The 20,807-nt window shown below is 40.7% G+C and overlaps 1 protein-coding gene across 5 annotated transcripts; it reads right to left on the bottom strand.

The window, feature by feature from the left end:
* Positions 1 to 1,316: 1,316 nt before the first annotated feature.
* Positions 1,317 to 19,935, bottom strand: FAM98A (family with sequence similarity 98 member A). Of its 5 annotated transcripts, none has more exons than XM_049830929.1 (9): positions 19,826 to 19,917; positions 19,511 to 19,589; positions 16,341 to 16,489; positions 14,613 to 14,747; positions 11,551 to 11,735; positions 9,084 to 9,164; positions 7,597 to 7,713; positions 4,759 to 4,926; positions 1,317 to 3,195 (listed from the first exon to the last, which is right to left on the bottom strand). In XM_049830929.1, exons 2-9 carry the CDS (start codon positions 19,561 to 19,563, stop codon positions 2,434 to 2,436), a joined length of 1,650 nt encoding a protein of 549 aa, XP_049686886.1. In that variant the 5' UTR covers positions 19,564 to 19,589; positions 19,826 to 19,917; the 3' UTR covers positions 1,317 to 2,433. The 5 variants fall into 5 exon arrangements, with proteins under 5 accessions (XP_049686886.1, XP_049686885.1, XP_049686887.1 ...); XM_049830928.1 differs by having other exon boundaries at positions 19,817 to 19,910; XM_049830930.1 differs by lacking the exon at positions 19,826 to 19,917 and adding an exon at positions 19,704 to 19,770.
* Between the last annotated feature and the right edge of the window lie 872 nt (positions 19,936 to 20,807).

Below are 20,807 nucleotides of genomic sequence, written 5' to 3'. Positions count from 1 at the left end.
AGCCTTGCAGAGAAACTGGCAGCTCTAGCACAGAAAGAAGTCTCTGAAGGTGCTGATGCAACTCAACCAGAAGCTATCTGAAGAGCCACCTGGGTTCCCTCTTGCTAGGAACAAGTTTGCAGCACTCTAATGCACTGACAGAAAACACATGCCTCTCTACAGTGAGGAGCAGCGTGAAGAAAAGCAGAAGGTGTCTGTCAACTTGAAGACATTACATTCCCAGCAAAAAGGCTCTTTAACTCTGTCAATCTCTCTACCTTTACCAGTACAGGACTGACCCAGTTGTAGGAATCTTAATTATTAAAAAACCCCACTAATTATTTTTCTGCGAACGCAGCTAGTCACCAGCTAATGCTCACAAGGTACTACTCTCTCACAAGGGAGACACCTTCTCTGGAGCATCCCGCTGCAAGAAACCACCAACACCTTTGTGAAGCAGCAACATTCATTTTTACACATAATTTGAACTGTATTATGCCGAGATAGATCTATATCGGTGATCCTCAAAGACCTAGATTCAATATAGGAAACTTTTCCCTCATCAGCCTTGTTAAATTTGTTTGAAACATTAAAAAAAGAGACACTAAGTCAGATTCCCAAGTGCCTTTCACAGAGACCTTCACTTCCAACCTATGAATCACTAGCAGCACCTAGTGGCCGCAATAAATTAAACAGGAGATTTTCAGGTTGATCATGGAATGAAATATAGGGAAATCAGTTCTAAACAACGTTTATCAGCTTCTTGACATGATTAGCTTGAATTACAGCAACACCAGCGTTACACAGATTCTCTTAAATGCTCATGTTATTTCTGTAATCCAAGGAACTCCTCCTGCTTGCATCAACCTGGATTCAGCCCCAACGGCATTTCAGGTAGCCAGAGACACTGCCATCAGCATAGCCTCTGCTACAGCGATCCGAGCACAGTAGCAGGAACCTATGTTTTCCACAAGGCTGGAGAGCATCAGAAGAGTTCCCAGAAGCATCATACCACGTTCACATGGCATGCAGGAGATGGGTGCTCACACAGCCTAAGAGTAACTCCACACAGCAACCCCCCCAGAGTACTACATGCTGCTACACCAGTTCCAAGGGAGGAACAGAACAAAACTCGGAGCAATTGAAGATCAATTCCTCCCATCCACTTCTCTTCTGACAGCTTGTCAGGGGGCAGAATGCATAGTACAGCTGGGACAACTACATCTAAAAGAGATTAAAATGTAAAATAAATGAAGCAGACAGAAATCCCCATGAATTTGCAGCTACAATAGCAACTGCTTTTTACTACCAAGAAGGAAAAGAAACTAAAGCAAAGGGAACATACAGATACTTTTATTGCTCACCTTTTATACAACAGCACACCTTCAGCCATTTTCTTTCACAGCTTGACAATGTTTATGTACACAAAAAACCCAGCAAGAAGCATTATGTGGCTTTCAGTAAAGAAAAAAACCAAAAACATTAGAACATCAAACTCAGCCAGGCTTTGTTTTCTGCAGCAATAATAAAAGGGCTTCCTCCAGGCAGGAACTAACCTTCCCAGGCCGTAGTGCATTTCTTTAAAAAGACAACCCCCAAAACAAATTGCCCTAGCTTTGCTGAGCCAGTGGTATTAACTTGCAAATAAAATAAATTTCAGTTTTTCATTTCTTCTAGCTGATTTCAAGTAAAAATTAGGTCTGGAGGAGGAGCAACTTGTTTTGGATGGAGGCAGGTCAGTTTGAATTGCTACACCTAACTACAGGCCTACACACACTATCGGTTCACAATTTAGCTTAGTTTTAAATGATCTTTGCAGATTTTGGCAGCAGTCAGTCTTCAGAGTTGAGCAGGTGCAAAAACTTTGTTTAGCAGGAGATAAGGCTACTGAACATGGCATCCACAGTAGAGCTCATATAATAGACAAAAAACCTGTTTGTCAGAGGGAGTGCACTGTGTATGCACACACGTGTGTACATCTTCATGACTAAAATGAGGCCAGCAAGCCAAAAAGCGATACTCAGAAGTCGGTTTAGAACATGTAATTGAACAATGATTAGGGGGGAAAATGCAGAAGTTCTATTGTGTATTATAATAGACAAATTTGACAGACAGGTCTTGATATTTCTCTAAATCAAAGTGGAAGGCAAAGACAGCAGGTAGCTTCAGAATAAAAGTGTTTTGAGTAGAGGGAACCAGTCCAACATCTAAAAAGCATGGCTATTAGTTGATTTTTAGGGTGCAGTGATGATATATTTAATTCAGACAGGTTGGGGGTGGGGTGTGGAGGAAAAGTGTACAGAAATTTGTACTTTGCTCAACACAAACATCCAACCCAAAGAGATTCAACCTGCCACATACAAACCTGTACCAATTCAAGCAGCAATTAAGCCAGGCCTCTGAAACCAGGTTTCTATTGCATGAGCTCTGACGAAGCAAAAGCTTTTAGCAACCTCAGCTCGTGAAGTGTCTTCCTTGTCCAAAGCCAGATTGATTATACTGATAACCTCCATGCTGGAAGTGCTGCTCAAACTGCCCCCCTTGATTAAAATTCTGTCCACCTCTACCCCCCCAGCCTCCTCCTTGACCTCCACGGCTACCCCTCCCGCCACGGCCACCCCTCCCTCCTCCACGCCCACCCCCTCGGTCACTGTGGGACCCACCATCTTGATATCTGTTGTCTTGCTGGTAGCTGCCACCACCACCCCCTTGGTAGCCACCTCCTGAATATGAAGATGACTGGTAGCCACCATAGCATCCTCCTCCTTGGTAGCCACCACCACCACCACCACCGTGGTAGCCACCCGCTTGAAAACCTGCATCTCTGTAGTTGCTCTCCCTGTAGCTGCCATCCTGGTAGCCACCACCTCCACCTTCAGTCCAACCTCCTTGAAGCTTGTTTCCTCTTCCGCCTCCTCTACCGCCATGATCATAACCACCACGTCCTCCTCGTCCTCCTCGATCATGGCTTCCTTGTTCATGACCTCCTCGCCCTCCATATGATGAGTCATAGCCTCCTCTTCCTCCTCGGTCATGACCCCCATGGTCATAACCTCCTCGCCCTCCATATGAGGATTCGTAGCCACCTCTTCCTCCTCTGCCACCACCTTGTTGCGGACCAGCCTCTGGTCTTTTCTGCCACGGTGGCATCTCAGGAGGTGGTGGTTCAATTTCATTGGGCCTTCCTCCTCTGTCAGGTACTCTGCCCATTAGCACCTGCAAAGGGAAAGGGAGAACTGCCATAGGAGTTGTAACACTTCACAGAAGAGTCACATTTACTGATACACACCACAAACAACAGCTGCTCAAGAGTTCTTACATCCAGAGGATTTCATCAAGACAAACTTTTGTCTGTTTGAATGTGACAGACCTTTGTCTCCAATTAATAAAAATTAAACAGAGATTTTCTAGTACTCCAAGCACTCCTAACAAAACAAGTCAGAAGACCTGGGTTTTCTGTTCAAACAGCAGGCACACCAGTAGAGGCAGCATCAATACAGTCTTTCACTAAACTGTTTACTAGTGCAGACTGCTAATCTCAAACAACCACAAGTACAGTGCAACACAGTCTCTCTCCTAACTAGCGCTCTGAATTGCTGTAGAAGCCATTGGCTTGGTAAACAAAGTGCAAAGATTTTTATTTTTCAGTAGGGACACACAAAAACTTACACACCAACAAACAGGTAGGTGTCAGACTGCGCTGATCAGAGTTGAGCAAGACTGTAGAGGTCTAGCTGTCTAAGAATGCTGTGACTTGAAGAATTTAGCAAGACTTAAAAATGTGACAGGACATTTGCATTGCTTCAAGTTTTAAAATGATATAACAGAAAAACTTCAATGCAAGCAGGTTACTTTGTTACTTTATGTTACTGTCTTGGAAAACATTTAATATTGATAATGGGAGATTAAGTTAACGGAATATGGATCATCAGCAGGGCAGTATTGCATTCCTAGTAAAACATACATACAGTCTGATGGTACAGTCACACCTGCCTTCCACTTAATTTCTTACATTCCACACTCCAACTACACTAAAAAGGTGCAAAAATTATTTGGGGTGGAGAGGGTGTGGTCAAATCAGCACACCACCATTCTATCGTAAATTACTTGGAACTTTACCTGAAATACAGTTGGTACCCAGAAGGCAGAAAGGCATGCATGTACACCCACAAGTTTTAACGTACCAAGTACACTGCTGTACATAGCTACTGAGCTTCAAGTTCAGCACGTGTACCTTTGTGAGCCTATTACTTCAGTAAAATCATAATTTTTGAAACAAGGTAAATAGCTTAGTCTAAATCATATTCTAAATCATACTCCTACTACGTCATTACTAAAACTACACACTTGACTATAATCTCTTGTGTACACAGGGGAATCTAACCTGCAAGAGCCTTGCTTTGTGATCTTAATACATTCTATTTACATAGATCAGAAACACAGTTATAATGTAGGTGTTACTTTAGACACAGTGACAGAATTTGGTAGCAGCAGTGTAATGACATCAGTAATTCTGATAAGACAGACCAGGCTTACTCCCACTGAAAGTAATCAAAGATATTTCAGCATTTTTTTACTGTCCCTAAGACAGGACACTCTGAACTTAAAACAGGTGAAATTGCAGTTACCATAATGCACCAATGCATAATCTGTAAACACCAAATTTCTTAACCTTTATTTCCAAATTCCACTTACAATGCTAAAAAAAGTAGGATTTATTATTACATTCAAATTACTTAAATATTCATAACAGAACAAGCCATTTGTCACCAAAGGTACCTTATTAATGGCACATGCAGTCTTCTCTCGGATGGACCCACTGCTTGTTCTCATAATCTTTGACAGATCCTGTCGAGCTGCCAAGAGATTTGCAATGGAAATAGTGCACTTAGTAGATAAGAGGGCACGTTTTGGCTGGTAGACTTTAGCCAGTTTTTCTGTTTGACTCTGTTGGAAAGGAGAAAAACAAAACCCCATCAGCTAAAGTAACAGGAAAGCAATGGGACACCTCACCAAAAGAATCAAATCAACATTGAAGAACAAGACACTACTGCAAATAGAACAAAAATTAATATAAAAACCAGTGAGAACCACTTTGTAACTAAGAATCACTGCAACAAAGCTAGCATTTGTCAAATTAAATTTCTGAAGTAATATAGAAAACACTATTCTGACTGAACTGTAAAGACACTGATCTGAAAATTTTAAGATTAATATATACATGCAGACCATATTACTTTCAGGCAGCCAAACACAGAACAGAATTGTGTCATAGTTATATGAATTACTGCTAATGTCTAAAAGATACTGAAAGTGAAACATATCTGTGTCCAGCCTCCAGACCTCCTTCTGTGCCTGCACCCTCACCCACACCCATTCCAGTTAGACTAGCATCACCCTATCTCCAGCACTGTATCAGCAGAAAAAAGCTGTGTTAACTCTTTCACACTCTTCATTCCAGTCAGCTTCTTCACAAAGGCAAACCATCAAGAGGTACTGGAAGAACTAAAGCTCTCAAGGACTTGTTCTAATTCAGTCCTTTGTCTCACATAAGTAGTGCCCAAGCTAGAAATGAGATCCTACAAGTCAGCTTTGCCTTGTAGGCACACTCTCTACTGCCTTTTGGCATTAACCATACCAGTTTCTTTGAACACCTCAAAAGTATGACAGCAGTTTTCCAACTGACAGACACAACAGAAATCTGTGCTACCAGCCATGAGTAATACATGAGTTACATCTTCAGTTATCAGCAGAGTATAACGTGTCATGCAGTTGGGATAAACCAGATTGCAATCTGCACATAGACAAAAGGGCCGCTTTTTGTCTGGACCCCAGATGACAGCAGTGGTGACAGGCAAACCAGGTTTTCCAACAAATCTCTTGAACGGGCAAGAACTTAGGAGCAAATTTTAAAATCCTATTTTCCACCTAAAGGCAGAAAACTGGAACTGGGAAAAATTGAGAGTATGTATTTCAAAATGACTCAGTGATTAATGTCTAGAACCAAAAGCTTCTGCTTTTATATTACAAGTTGAACAGAGTTTATTCAAAATTAAGGAAAACATGCACATCATTAACCTGATGCTGGCTAAAGACAAGAGAAGGAACAGTATTCACCAGAGCAGTAATATGTTTTTCCCTGGCAAGTTTGACTGAGCTCTGAGCACAGTATTTTGGTGCTATGATATTATTCTTTTAGGTAAAACTTGACATTTTTGAACTTAAAAAACCCCTAATAACAGACTATAAAGTTTTTACTGGTGTTGCTACTATCTGGAGAAGTAACTATTTAGTTATACTACTGTATTCTGTTACTTTTCAAATTTTTTTTTAAAAATTAGCATCATGTATTAAAGCACTGCTAAAAGTTACTGTTAAAACAAACTGTATTGAATGTATGGACTACTATAGCCACATTCTCCAATTTTGTGTTGTTATGGTCCTAAAAAAAATTAATTTGCATTTCAAGAGAAATAAAAATTATATACAATGTGTGAGTTTTGTGAAAGGATTTCACGTAGCCAGTCAAGTTCAAAAACATCCGAGAATTCTCCTAGGAAAAAAACCAAACGAACATGGATTTGGATGCCAAAGCTGTAACCAATTAGAAGTCCCTGGTTTATAACCTAATCCATACTTTTGCCTGTTTCAATTCACTATTAAAATATTCAATCAATCAGATAGTTCTTCAACCATCCACTAAAAAACCTGAAGAATACAACGTTTAAGAGATAGTACACCAGTAGAAGTCCTGCTCAGGTGATGAAAGAGAAAATGGGAGAGGTCACAGTTTATTATTAAAATACAGTTGCCTTTTTAATAAATAATTTATCAAGAAAAAAAAACACTTGATGATTCATGTGTCACAGTTTATCACTAATAACTCAGTCTCAAACACTACCAGCAGCATAATTAACAGCATGTTAACAGATCTGGTTTAGTCCTAGAAAATAAATTATATGTACTATTTTTTAAAACTTGCCATTCCTTTTTCACTATGAAATATCGGAAATAAGGAAACCATGTAATTATTTTTAAAAGTAGAATATGTATCATATACTCAGAGAGAACAGACGTCATGTCACAGCCATTTGCACGGTTCAAAGACAAAAGAAGCACATAAAATATTACCCTGTCTATGAGGTAAGAACAAGTAGTGCCTTAGCAGCTTTTCTCATGTGCATCTGTGGAGTTGTGCTTGCAGACACACTTTGAGTTAAGGAAATCTGATCACTGTGGACAGCACAAAGTAAGTTAAGGGATGGTCAACAGGAAGATGCGTTTCTACCATCACACAGACACAGCATTTAATGATTCACATTATGGTACTCTGAATGCAGTGGCCTATTTAACTGTGTGTTTTGGCTTTGGTGTATAGTTACACACAGTCTATCTTCTCATTTTACAGATTGTTTTAAAATCCAACAAATCAGTTTTCACTAAAATTTTTTTAGTCATCTTACATTGCCATAAACTTCTTCAGAAATTCAAACCAAAACCAGACAACTTCTGTCGTTATTTCTTACTCATGAAGGATGAAATAATGAAGCAGTTTTCCAGAGATACTTATTATAAAGCATTACCATCTACTAGAACTTCACAGCAAGTTGGTTGTACCTTAGCTCTATCTGACCAGCCAAAGGACTGCACAGTTACATCCAAACGTTTGACTAACAGTTTTCTTCGGACTTCGTATTCGTTGACTATGGCTTGATTAATTGCTTCAATTTTTTCCTGAAACACAAATTTGCAAACTTAACCTATAGATTATAGATAAAATGTTTCTACTTAAGATAAAAACTATGTGGATGGAAGAGAATAAGACACAGAGATATCGAGCAGGGCTTAAGCCTGCAATTATCTACCTTGTCAAATGGGCTCACAGCAAGTAAAGCTTGCTGACACTATTTTCCTGAAGGCTTCAAAGGCTCTGTTATCCTCACGTTCAGCCTTCTACTATTTCTAACAGCACAGCTGCCTGTTCTTCAGAAGGGACATAAAAACTGCACACACTGCTGAGGCATTTCTCAACACTCACCAGGACAGAGAAGCAAAAGTGGGAAAATACTACATGCATAAGCTGAAGGAGATGCAAGGACATATGTAAGTCCTAGGGACCAGGGTGTCCTTGCTTTCCTTAAAAAGCAGTAAGCTTAAAGACAAAGATAGAGCAAAGACAGAGGACTAAAAGTAAGTAAAGTGCTGTAAGAGGATCTTGATTAAAGCACAATCTGCATACAGACAAGACAACACAGTGCCCTACTGGAAAAAGCCATCACTAGAAACGCACCTGGTAGCAGACAGTGGTCTAGTCAGAGCAACAGTTGAGATATGCACCATTAAGGAAATTATTTATGTATTGACTGAAGCCTGGCTGGAGGGGGGCTGTGGGGCCCACTTTCAGCCTCAACAATACAAGCACTGAAGGGTTGGGAGCAGACTGTTGGGAGCAGAAGAGCTTCAACCTTAAGCAAGAGACACAAGAGAGACTCGCAGTCTCACAGCGGTAGCCATAGCTTTGTGCTGGTGCAGCAGCAGTATCTAACCCAGGCACCATCATTCTAGAACAGCAGGTGACAAAACCCAGCTGGAGATGATTGTGCCTCTGCCACCTGGGTGTACAGCCTCTTCCCCTTCCACCTGCACACTCACTGCTTCTTGGAGAAGAGGCTATGAAGGAAGCAGGCTACTCCAGCAGGACAGAAAGAGACGAGGAACCAATGGGGAGACCCACAGGTTAGCTGGAAAGAAGCCACAGGAGGGGATGTGACACCATCTCAGCAAGGCTAGGTCACACAGACAGTGCTGGCAAGGAGCAGGAGAGGAAGGCTTAAGCTACTGCACAAGCATGCAGGTCAGCACCACCACTGTAAATCTCCTTTATTTTCGAAAACTTTTGCCTGCATCTGGACATATAGATTAACGAAGATCTTATCAGTTGCTGAACACTTGTTGTACCACATATATGTAAAATACTGCAAGAAATTGTCTTATCTTCAGAAAGAGATGAGAAAAATAATTTTGCAACATTACACACAGAATCAAGATCAATACTTTATATACCTGAAAAAGGGAAACAGGCTCTAACACCTGCAACTACTTACCCAGTGAGCTGGTCCCAGTTGTTTCTTCAGTAAAGGTTTTCCAACATGATTAGGTGGAACCTTTGCTAGGGTTTCCTTCAGCTGTTAGGAGACATATCAAAATATAAGCATTGGCTAAAAAAAATAAGCTTTTCAAGATTCAAATTACAGAAGAGGACTCTTGGACGGTCACAGCCTTGACAGAGCAACCTCCAATATCAAGTTGTTTTCTCTGGGACAGAGAACCAAGCACACTTCTTTTGGAAGGCAAGTATTTTTATATTTCTGGTATTCTCAGTTATAATTATTTAAGAGAAGGGGCTATAGAATAGATCTACAGTTAAAATAGACAGATTCCATGAGGTACAGCTCCCCTTGAAGACAGCAGTATTATTCTACACATCATCTCTTTAGTTCAGAAGAACACCCCACACTTGTATCAAAAAGGTATTAAGACTATGTGAAATGTAACATAATCTAAAGAAGGACCCCACTTTACAATCAAAAGGAGAAAATCTTCAATATGAAAATTTAAATTTAACTTGCATTTTAAAAGTTTGGGCACAACTTAGGTTATCTTTCCCATCTTAAAATTTCTGAGGACTTCAGGGGGAAGAAATGGAGTAGCAGTGACAAAAGCTTGGATCAAAGCAGGTTGGAGTTATGAAACTTCACTTTTCCACTGCTGCAAACCACATTTTTCAACTTCCTTGGCTGTTCATTCCAGCAATTGATTTAACACATTCAGTGACTTGGTCTTCCAAAGGTGCTGAGCCCAATTTGTTTAACTTGAAGATTTTAAAACCAAGTGCTTTCAGAGTAACAGAGGTAGTAGTTCATTCAAGTATCAGCAGTTTCTTTTTTTAATGTCGTGGATCATTAACAGAGAGAGTAAATTACACAAAGATCCTACTCCAAACTGTACTATGTATATGTGAAGAAAAGAGGTAACTTGATTTTCACATGCTAGATGAGAATATCGCCATTCTAAGCCTCACTTTTTAAAAACAAGGAAACTTCAGGGTGATCTCTTGTTATAACTATCATCTTACAGTCAAGTAAAATTTTCACTCTGTGTTATTTTTCACATTTTGCTCAACTTTGTGATGTATTTTCATTTGCAAAGTAAAGTAAGTTTTTCAGTTGTCAGATTTTCTTTTTCCTTCTCAAATACTACCAACATCTGAAGTGTTCAGACTGTAAGCACCACAGCTATATATGACTTCTAAAAAACCCTGTAGGTTAGAAATTCCTGATGTATTTTATTAAGCTATAAGGACTGTTCAGGTGGGTTTTTTTAGTATAACCACCTATGGATATAAAGCAATGAGGTAACGGTAATTTAACCTTAACGATTTTGCAAGGTGTATGCAAATTCGACTTTAAAGCAAGACAGTGTAAAAGAAAAGTCAATTAGTAAAGCATAACAGAATTCCCAGATTAAAAAGATTTTGTTCTACTTTGTAGTCTGTATTTTTATAGAGTCTTTTTCACCAGCAAACCTTGCTAGCATTGTTCATTGTTATGAATATTTTCTACCTTTTCTAGAAAATGGAAGCACAGTTTTCTTATCTAACTATTTGATGCCCGTGACAATGCCAAAATCAGAAAACAAACTGCTTCCATTCTACACGTTGGACTTCTGATGGAAAACCATCATCTTCTTCTTAAACAAGACAATACAAATTGATTTCTTGCAAAGAAGTGAAGCACTATTTTCAGTTGCTTGGATTTATTTAAGTACAATGCAACTAAAAGGTTAGTCAAAAAAACTCTGAAATATTTTGGGGAGCTTTGTAATCATATCTGTTCTTTAAAGTCCACAAAGGTTCTCTTCTCTCTCCCCTATTCTGCAAGTTAACTTACTTAACTTAAAAACTTTCTGTCCTCCACCTTTGGTCTGTGCATTGGACAGTCCATTACACTTCAATTTTCTGTTTTATAAAAATTACTCAAACAGAAGTAAATTTCTTTTAAACACCGCCACAACAACCTGGAGAACACATACATGTAAAGGAACAAAAATAAACAGAACCAATGAAGCCTTAGGGAAAAGGTGTAAACTTGACTTCAGTTACAACAGCTGTTAACCTAAACATTTTTAAAACAGTAGGGTCCTGTAAAAATTTGTTTAGGTGTATTTCTTGGAATATGTTTCTCCTCAATGTTCTTCCTGAGGCTTAAGCTCAGCAGTTTCCATGTCTTCTGCAACAGGTGATGACATTAAAACCTACAGCAGAGTAAGAAATACCTCACCCCGTAAGGCAATGATAGCAGTAGTCCCTGACCTCGTGCCTTGGCATGGAAAAAGCCTTTAAATTCATTTTCAGGATCCTGACTCTTGGCATACTCAGTAAAACACGTTAACTCTCCTTCACAATTCAAACACTGGAGTTTCAGAAGAGGTAAATATCTCCCTGGTAGCAGAACTATTTCCATCAAAACAGTAACATCATAAATATTCTAGTTTTGTTCCTTTGGATCTTACTTTTTTTTCAATTCCACTGAAGAACTGGAACATCGTTATGTTGGCTGGAGGCTTGGACATGCCTAAAGCAATACATATGCCTTTTAGCTCCTGAAAGACTTCACTGCCACCTCCTTCCTGTGCTTTTTTAGGAGGGGCATTCACACACAGCATTCTGGCAGCTTCCAGTTCTGAGATGAGGTATGCTGGGTAAGAAAAATTAGATTTCAGCATCAGATATAGCCGAGTTAAAATTATTTTAGAATCAGTGAGAACTCAAGCGCTTACAACCAACGAATGTGCAAATGGACTGTTTCAGAAAGAGTTAGGGCTATAATTTTGGTATCCACAGAACACTCATATTTCTAACAAGCACTGAGCTCAATGCTAGAAACACAACAAACAGGGGAAAGGTTTAATACAACCAATTAAAGCCTGGAAAAAATCCCTATGATTCCAACCAGTATTAATCACAAAGTTCAACAGAGCACAGCTCTTTTCCTTCAGGCTTCGCCCAGCAAAGACAAGAGACTAGGAACATGGAAATAAGCAGGACGAGAGACTTGGATATGCACTTTAAGCTAGAAAAGCAAGCACTCCTTGAGGCTCTAGGAAACAAAACAAGGAAATGAGTAGAGAGAAGTGAAATTTTGGATGAATCTCCTCTACTTCCCCTGGCAAGATGCAGAGTGGAAAAAATCCCCCACTTTTAAAAGTACTGTTGAGAATTCAGGTTTATAATAATTCTGAAAGGAAGGCAGTAACTGATGAAATAAAAGCTAGAATGCTTGCAGTGCTCTTCAATACCAGAACTGCAAGAGCCTACCACCACATTAGAACTCCTTTATCAAACAAACAAAAAACATTAAAATGACAATTTCTGAACATGGTACACACTCAAAATTTCAGCATTAGGTGTTGGTTACAGTGATATATAAATTTAGCACACAGCCTTTGCTTGTGATTGTCACAACTTCAAGGTTTGAACTGAAAAAAATGCACAGGTTTAACAATACTTTTATCATGAATCATACTGTGTGACCATAACAGTAACGTAAATAATTATTTCTAAAAATAAGGATTGAAAAATAGATACTGCACTGATAAAGGCAGACTTGTGAGCAGGGCTATAAATCCATGGCTATACAAAAGCAGCTTACCACCTATGAAATTGGGACAGATCAAAAGATTAAGAAAAGAACAAAGCATTTTAATGATCTCTAGAATTTCTTCTAGATCTCTAGAATGTCTTCTGCTAAAGACACAGAACACCTTATGAATTATAACATTCTTAATATGCAAAGCAGTGAAGAATCCTTTGTAAGTTCTTTCAATGGTACTTTATATAGATTTTTCTTATATTCAACTTTCAATTATTTACACCCCATTAGGACCTCCTGAAAAAGAAACTAGCAGCAGAATTTTGTTTCAAGAATTCAGAGATTATATTCAAGCTACCTTCAACCTCCTCTGACAAAGACTAAAATTTTTAAGTGTATCACTGTAAGACATAGATGTTCTCCAGATAGTGATTCTTTTTTGCAGACCTTTTCTGAACCAACCTGAAACTCTTGTACTTTTTATTTTTGCAGATGCCAGTGCTTAATATTGTATTCTAGTGATGCTGAACACCAAGGCAATCTAACTATTTATGTTTATTTGGTGCTTTCCTCTCACAGCAATACTGTTACATCTTCCAACTGACATAAACTGTGCTGCATTTCGTTAAAATATAAAATAACCTGGCATTCAATTAAAGAGGGTTATTCTGTTTCTTCTGAAAAAAATCTGGGTTTATGGTTCCCATACAACAGGATACCTAATAAGTTAGCTTAATGTAGGTAAAGCAAGCTATGCAACTATCACAGTACACAAAAAAGGAGTTTGGCATCTATTTCAATTCCATATTTGACAGTAAACACAGTATTCCTGCCAGCTTCTGAACAAGGCCTTTTATTACCAAAATGTACATCACAGAGGACCTCTGGAATAAACTGTGTGCCACAGACAAGCCAAATTTACTAAATGGCTTGGCTTACATAGAATAAGCTGAAGGGCAGACTGTTTGAGCTACAAAATATTTTAAACGCAATTATTACCTCACTTCACCTGACATTTTTGAACATGCTATCAAAACAAATTCAGATTAAGTCTTACTACTCATCTTTCTCCTACTGTTGAAATACAAGAACCTACTCTGTAATTAATTTCTTACATCGCAGCTAAGGGCAGAACTAAATTTCTGTTTTGAAAAGTTAAAGAACTGGCAGCAACTGAGGAAGCAAATAAAACATTATGTTGAATTTAAGATCAGATTAAAATTAGTATTACAATTTCTAACTCCGACACTTGTAATTTATTTATTTTTTTTTTAAATGTGAATCAATTTCACACACTTTTTCCAAACTGAAGTATTATTTCTTCTCCTCTAACATTTCCTAAGCAGGAATAAAACCAATTTAGGTATTGAGATCTGCTGGGTGGAAAAGTAAAGGGAAGACATCACCATTGCTACTGCTAATTTATTTTCAATCAGCAGAAAGCAACATTGAAGCTATTTACTCAGGGAGATATCAAAAGAACTAGGAGCTGGGATAAAACATTTTCTCTTCTTCACAACAATTCCAATTGTTGTCAGAGTGTAGGAAAATGCAAGTCTTATTGCATCTTGCAAGTCGTCATGGTGGGGGCTCCAAAATGATGATGCATCTGGTGTTATGTTGTCATTTTTACAACCCTTCTAAACAAAGTTCAGTGGCTAAATCCTGGCAGAAGTCTTCAAATTATTCCCTCTTCAGAGTACCTCCTGAGAAGTAATAGGACAGGCCTGTTGCTAGTGAATGTGAAAAATGTTAATATTCATAGTATCTTCCATCATATACTGGCTACAGAATGACTGGTAAGTTTATTAGACCCAAAAGTATAACATTCTGACACTATAAGTTACAGGGGAAAATAATTCATCATTTTAGGTAACTGTTTATACGTTGTGGTAAACAAAACAGTATATCATTAAGTGTACAAAACAATACTATGATTCTTGCACAAAAACAGATTTGCTTGCAAGCACCCCTTTAACTTACTAAGCAGCAAGAGGCAGTTCTTTTGATTATGAAGGCGTTTTGTCACATCTCCTGATGTTAATGATGCATATGGACAGTTCATTTCAGACAGCAACCCACTCATTTCGAGTTGAAATTCTTCTGCTTCATTTGGACCTTAGAAGGAAAAGAATAGTAATTTCTTTACACCTAATACATATATCTCTGGCTGTGAGTAGAATGAATTGGATATTTAAAAAAAATAATAAAATTATGCTTTGCTCCAGTTACTATTTAACATTAAAACCCTGCTTTTAATGGAAGCCAAATGTGTTCTTTGAGTTTCTCAAAGACACAGCACAACCTACTTGGAGCCATGATATTCCTCATTATTGTAAAATTATGTTTCACTGACAGCTTTTCCCAGCTCCAACAGAGAGCCACTGGCAACTTCTACAATGAAGTGACATTAAAAACATCGCAAATTTTACAGGGGTATTTTAAGTATCAACTAACTTTTCCCACTACAAATGTATTAGATAGTTCTGACAAAGTCATGAATAACATGGTTTATGAGCTCTCACGCTTTTACCACTTCTCCCTGTAAGCTCACATTTGTCAAATGATCTTATTTCATACAAATATTCTTTAAAACTAATCAGGTCATGTAAATCAAAGCTTAGACTGATATTTGTGTCAGAAATTAGTGAAACTAATCTGAATTTGTTAAGCCAAGTTATGCAAAAAATAGCGATTAATGAGTGGTAACAGTTTTTCTTCATTTTAAAAGGGACTTCAACCCAAAATGTCTGTTATTTATAAACTCAAGTCCCACAAAATGAAGGTAGGGCTTGATGGTACTACAGATAACATGTTTCTATCACTGTGTTTAAAGAATTTGAAATAGGTGCTAGAGTACTTCTGGATTGTATTTTTACACAAAACATAGTAGGAACCTTATACTGCTAGAAGAGGTGAAATGCTGTATTGTTACAGAGCTAGGGAGTCAAATACACTCAAATAAGAAAGGATGGACATGTCAAAAACAGAGAGAAAGAGGAAAAGAACAGATATTGAGGTGAAATGCAGCAATCTTTGGCCATTGAGTAGACTGAAAGTTAAGTTCATAAAGGCATTACAAATTAATACATTAGATATTCAGAAGTACAGGTTATCATACCAATTTAATCTGTAGAATGTCATGACCAGTTGACCAAAAATAACATTTTTTGAAAACTAAGGTTTGCTTCCTCCACCAAAATAATAAACAAACAAACATTTTCAGGCTCCTTCTCCCAGAGTGTTTCATAAAGGGGGAAAAATACACAGTAATCGCAGAGTTAAGGTAACCAAAAATAAAAAGAAAATATCATTACTGTAGTCATGAGAACGTTTCCTTGAACAGTAGGTATTTCTTACATCAAAATTACAAACAGAAGCATTGAAATACAAGTATTCTCATGATCTAATTAAAAAAACCCAAAAAGCTGATGTTTTGTTAAATCCATCCAAGAATTTTAAAAAAAGTTCTATGGTTGAACAATTAAAAGAAAAAGCTAATTTCAGAACAAAGATTGTTTGAGCCTCACTATTATTTCAATCTCTACTGGCTGTTCATTAGGCAAGTTTCAGGTGGAAAATAGCCAAAATCTGACAGCACACAGACAGTGCTCCCTGGTACAACAAATTTGGCAACTGTCAGCCCAAATCTTTATGGCATGCAAGAACATACATTAAGTACACGTTTGTGCTAGAGTTATGGCTACTTACTGTTAGTTGCCTGCACATTTTCCTCTAGTTTACAGAATAGCCGTAACTCAGATACCAACCAAGCACAGAGTTTGGTGAATTCAGGGGAACTGGCTCCACGAGAGACTGCCTGACCCAGCGCTCCGTCATCTAACAATGGACCTTTGTAACTGACAAGTAAAACAAAAGCACAGTTTATTAACATTTGCCATGACTGATGTCCTGTGATAAGATTTACTTTATGCTGTGTGCATATTGAGAAACACACCCTCATCACATCTGCAATGCTGAACATCTAAACTGATAAGATTCCCGCACTGAACTGTAAGAAAAAGCACACTGAAAACATCTGAGTGAACTCAGCATTTCCATGCACATTAGCTTAGTGACAAAGAGACTGTGTCACAAAATATCATCATCAAAGGTTTCATCCTGGAGAATGTTACCACATGCGGTGGCAAATTCTCTGCCTCTATCTCCTTAATATGTTACTTACAATATAGCTATCTAGGGCAACTGCAGCTTCAAAGTATCATTCTTGAGCACTGCTTTACAGTACATTGAATAATTACTGCTGAACTAGTGCATCTTTTCTGTCTTTTCTTATCATGTATCAAAAGGTTGCCACACAAAACAAAGCCTTCGATACAAATGTTACAAAGTGATCTGCAAAACAATATCCTCTCTTGAAAAATTACCTTCTTAAGTGGGCACAAGAAAAATAAATAGAATTAGCTCTTTGTGTAAACAAGCCAAGATGAGGCCTAGTGTAAGAAAGCATGAGTCTACAGATCAGGTCTTAGAAGACATAGTTTTCAGGACATCTGTGTACTGATACTCTGTCAGGGGGAGGAGGAATAGTAGGGAGAAGGCTGCCTTATTAACCAGGTAGAAGCACAAAGTCAGAGCTTGCCAGAGTATTTAAGAAAAAATGCACAGTATTATTTTGATACACTGCACCCAAAACAGAAAGACATCCAAGAGCGAGCATAATCAACTGAACTCCCTCTTTTGAACTTCCAGGTATAGGCACCCGCTATGTCACAGCAACCCAGTCAGTCCAGTCAACTCTTGGCAAACCTCAGAATTAAAAAAAAAAAATTTTTTTTAAAAAATCTCTCAAAGAGCAAATTAATATGTTAATCCCCATACTTGGTTCTTGTGCTTAACATCACGTATAAAGAATTTGGTCTTTACTGTAACAGCCTGTTACTCCATCCAACCAAAATGAAGAAGCCACACTCCAAAATAACTTTTACCTCACAGAGCAGCTCAATTAGCCACACAGAGTTCATCTACTAGCAGCTGGTGGGAAACTGTAATTTGATGTATTACAACCCTACTATATTACCACAGTAGGCTAGACAAGTCCAACAGGCTAATTAGAGCAAGCCTAAGTCCTACCCCACAGATGTTTCAGACCTACACTTGCATAGGAGCATCTGGGACTCAGAATAGAAACATCCAGTTATAGATCAAAGTAGAAAGGAAGCGATGACAAGCCTTTTGCTTTGGCAGGATCTGGATTTAAGTCACTGGTCACATCAGAGGCCCCTTTTCTAGAATTTTTCTTTGACAGATATGATATCTTTACTGTGTTATCTCTCATAATTATGACTTCAGCTACACATCTACCTGGCCCGTAATCCAACTTGCAGATTCCTGACTGCAAGCAGCTTTTTCCTTCCATTCCTGCCAATGGCACATGTTCTAGAGCTACACTCCTCTTTTGGTAACATTATGATCTCCAGTTTGTTTACTTTTTCAATAGTTCAACAGACTGACTTACAAGGCAAGAGGCCACTATTTGAGCACCTCGAGCACAAATCCCAAAAGAAACAACCCTTTGATGTGCAATGGTATTAAAAAAAATAATCAAGTAATTTATTAGAAATGCCTTCAGTATCTGGTTAGAAAAAATAAGTTGAACTGCGAAGGACCATGGAGCTACTGCCAAAGATTAAAACCTCAAACACCCCAGTCTTTCCAGACACAAGGAAACAGAATTCATTTAGTCTCATGCAGTAGTTTTCCCAGTTGTTGCCAATACTGTTGAAGCCCCGTGTCTTTCTCCCTCCAAATCTGCTTTTCAATCACTGTTGCCAGTCTTGGCTGATATGACTTATTTTTTAATCTGCTTTCATTGTTCACTTTATTTATGTCAACAATCGACAGCAACACTTTCTGTCTACAATTACACAGATCAGGAGCACAAATCACAATCCCTTCAAGCCACTAATATCCTTTTAAACATATGGCAGAAGAAAGAAGCCAATCACGGTATGGGCATCATGGTAGACACCTTTTCACATTTCAGTTGGAGAAATACCTGCCAAAACAGAAACCTATTTTTCAAGCTTTGGAACCATCTTAGCCTTGAAATATAACCTTTATTGGAGCACAATGACTATAGCCACAAAGTGATTTATGGGAATGTGGCCAATGTGAATAAATACAGCTGTTTGCATAGAACCAGCAGCAGTAAAGTTGTAACTGCCTATTGTCTGAGCTCTCAACAGTTTACAGACAGACATGCAACCTTACAGTAGAGCACATTCTCCTTGCTCTCCCTTTCATGTTAATATAACCTTACTGACTCTGGCAAAGTAACAGGTTTAAACAACAAAAGCTTCCTGTGCTATATTATGTTAAAAAAAAAAAGGGGGGGAAAAATACTCTGTCATTTACAATTTTTTTGCTGTCTATTATTTTTCACCAGGTATGAAGCCGGAAAATTTTCTTCTCTGACTTCTCTTCTTAAAAGGTTTCCTTTTCCCCTTCCCCACCCTCAGCTGGGACCACTCTGTTGAACAGAGGGGTTACCGATGAGATGGCATCACAAGAATCAAGGAGATCAGCACGCAGGAAGAGACAAAATGTTTGCTAAGGCCGTACAGCTAAGAAACTGCCGTGGTGCTTTTCCCAAGCCCAACCGACACCGCCGCCAGCCCCGCTACGGGGGCGGGGGCGGCACCTCGGCTCTGATGAAAAGGGACCATTCCAGGGGCTGACCCTGGCGCAGCTCTGCCCTGGGCCGCAGACACACACACACACACCCCCCCATACACGCACACATACCGGGGCCTCCCTCCTGCCCCCGGCCCGCACCGGCCGCCCGACGACGCCACGGCCGCGCCAACAGCCGCCGAGAACCTCTGCCCCCCCGCCAGCGCCGGCCCCGGGGCACCTACCCCAGGTCCTCCAGCGACTCCAGCACGTCGCTCTCCAGCAGCTCGAACTCCATCCTGCGGCGGGGCACGGGGGACGAACCTGCGCGACAGCGGGACTCAGCGCCCCCGGTACCCGCAGCCCCCCACCGCCCGCCCCCAGCCCAGCCCAGCCCGGCCCGGCCCCGCGGGAGGGGGGGAGGCTCAACGGTCGCACCCCTCCCCGCGGGGGAAGCGCGGAGCCCTCGGCGCACGCCTGGTCCTGGTCCTGGTCCTGGTCCCGGTCCCGGTCCCGGTCCCCGTCCCCCCCGCCCCCGCGGCCCCACGTACGCCGCTCGCACGCTGCTGCGCCGCCGACTGCCGGCTTGGCATGTCAGGGCGGGGAGGGAGGGAGGAGCAGGTCCCCCGGCCTGACCCCTCACCCCGCTTCTCTCGGGCCGCCCCACCGCCACGCCTGATCGGTGCGGCCTCCTTCCGCGGCCGTCTCCGCCTACCCGTGGCGCCAAGGCAGAGTTGCTAAACGGAGACGCGGGTGCGAGGACGGACGCCGGGTGTTTGGGCGGGGAGGGAGCCCGGGACGAGGGAAGGATCCCACGTTTCTGTTCAGGCGATACTCGGGCAGCTCCGGAGGGAGGACCCCACCCCCTCCCCTCCGCGGAACCCACGCTGGAATGTGCCGCGGCGAGCAACAGACGGAGGGGGACGGAGCGGCAGAAGGGTCAAGCTGCGTCAGGGAGCGCGCGCTTCCCCGCCCAGGAGGACCCAGCGGCGCTGCCGGGACCACAAATCCCAGCATGGCCACGTGCCCGACGGGACCCTCGCGGCCGCCGTAGGGCCGCCTCCCGCCGCTGCTGGCGGATAAAATCAATAAATTGAATTCGCTGCTTCCGCAGGTCTCGTTTCTCCCTCGGCGGGTTTGCGCGAACCGGTGGGTGACGGCCTGTCCCTGTCGAGGCGGCGGGGGCCTGAGCCCCAGCGGGCAATGGTTGCGGCGGTGCCTCGGCGTCCCGCTGGTGATGTGGCTTTGGAGGGCGCTGAAGCAGTGCTGGCCATACCAGAGCCTGCCCGACTTTGTGCTGACGGTGAAACTCCTTCAGGCAATGCTCTGGCACCTTTTTAAAATTATTTTGAACTCTGGGGACAGGGGAGGGGCGTAACACCGTTCACTTCTTTCAGTTGCCAGCATCTTCAGAAGGAATGCCATGCATGTGGGTAAAGATGCATTGTTAATAATGGAAAACTCAATTAACAGGACCGTAGAAGCAATCCTGCAGAAAGCACATCAGTACTAAAAAGGAAGCATGCGTAAGAGAGCAGAGTA

The sequence above is a fragment of the Accipiter gentilis genome, chromosome 28 (genome assembly GCF_929443795.1).
Source record: "Accipiter gentilis chromosome 28, bAccGen1.1, whole genome shotgun sequence".
Classification (NCBI taxonomy): Eukaryota; Metazoa; Chordata; class Aves; order Accipitriformes; family Accipitridae; genus Astur; species Astur gentilis.
The sequence above is the reverse complement of the archived record's forward strand: the minus strand, read 5'-3'. Positions and strand labels throughout refer to the sequence as shown.

Bases quoted from the DNA above. Each gene is read 5' to 3' on its own strand.
- FAM98A (XM_049830929.1), bottom strand. From the start codon at position 19,563: ATGGAGTTCGAGCTGCTGGAGAGCGACGTGCTGGAGTCGCTGGAGGAC. The intron at 11,736-14,612 runs GTAAGTTAAAGG...TTTCTTACCCAG, and splicing joins GAACTGCCTCTTGCTGCTTA to CATACCTCATCTCAGAACTG. The intron at 7,714-9,083 runs GTAAGTAGTTGC...TTTGTGTTTCAG, and splicing joins AACTGGGACCAGCTCACTGG to GAAAAAATTGAAGCAATTAA.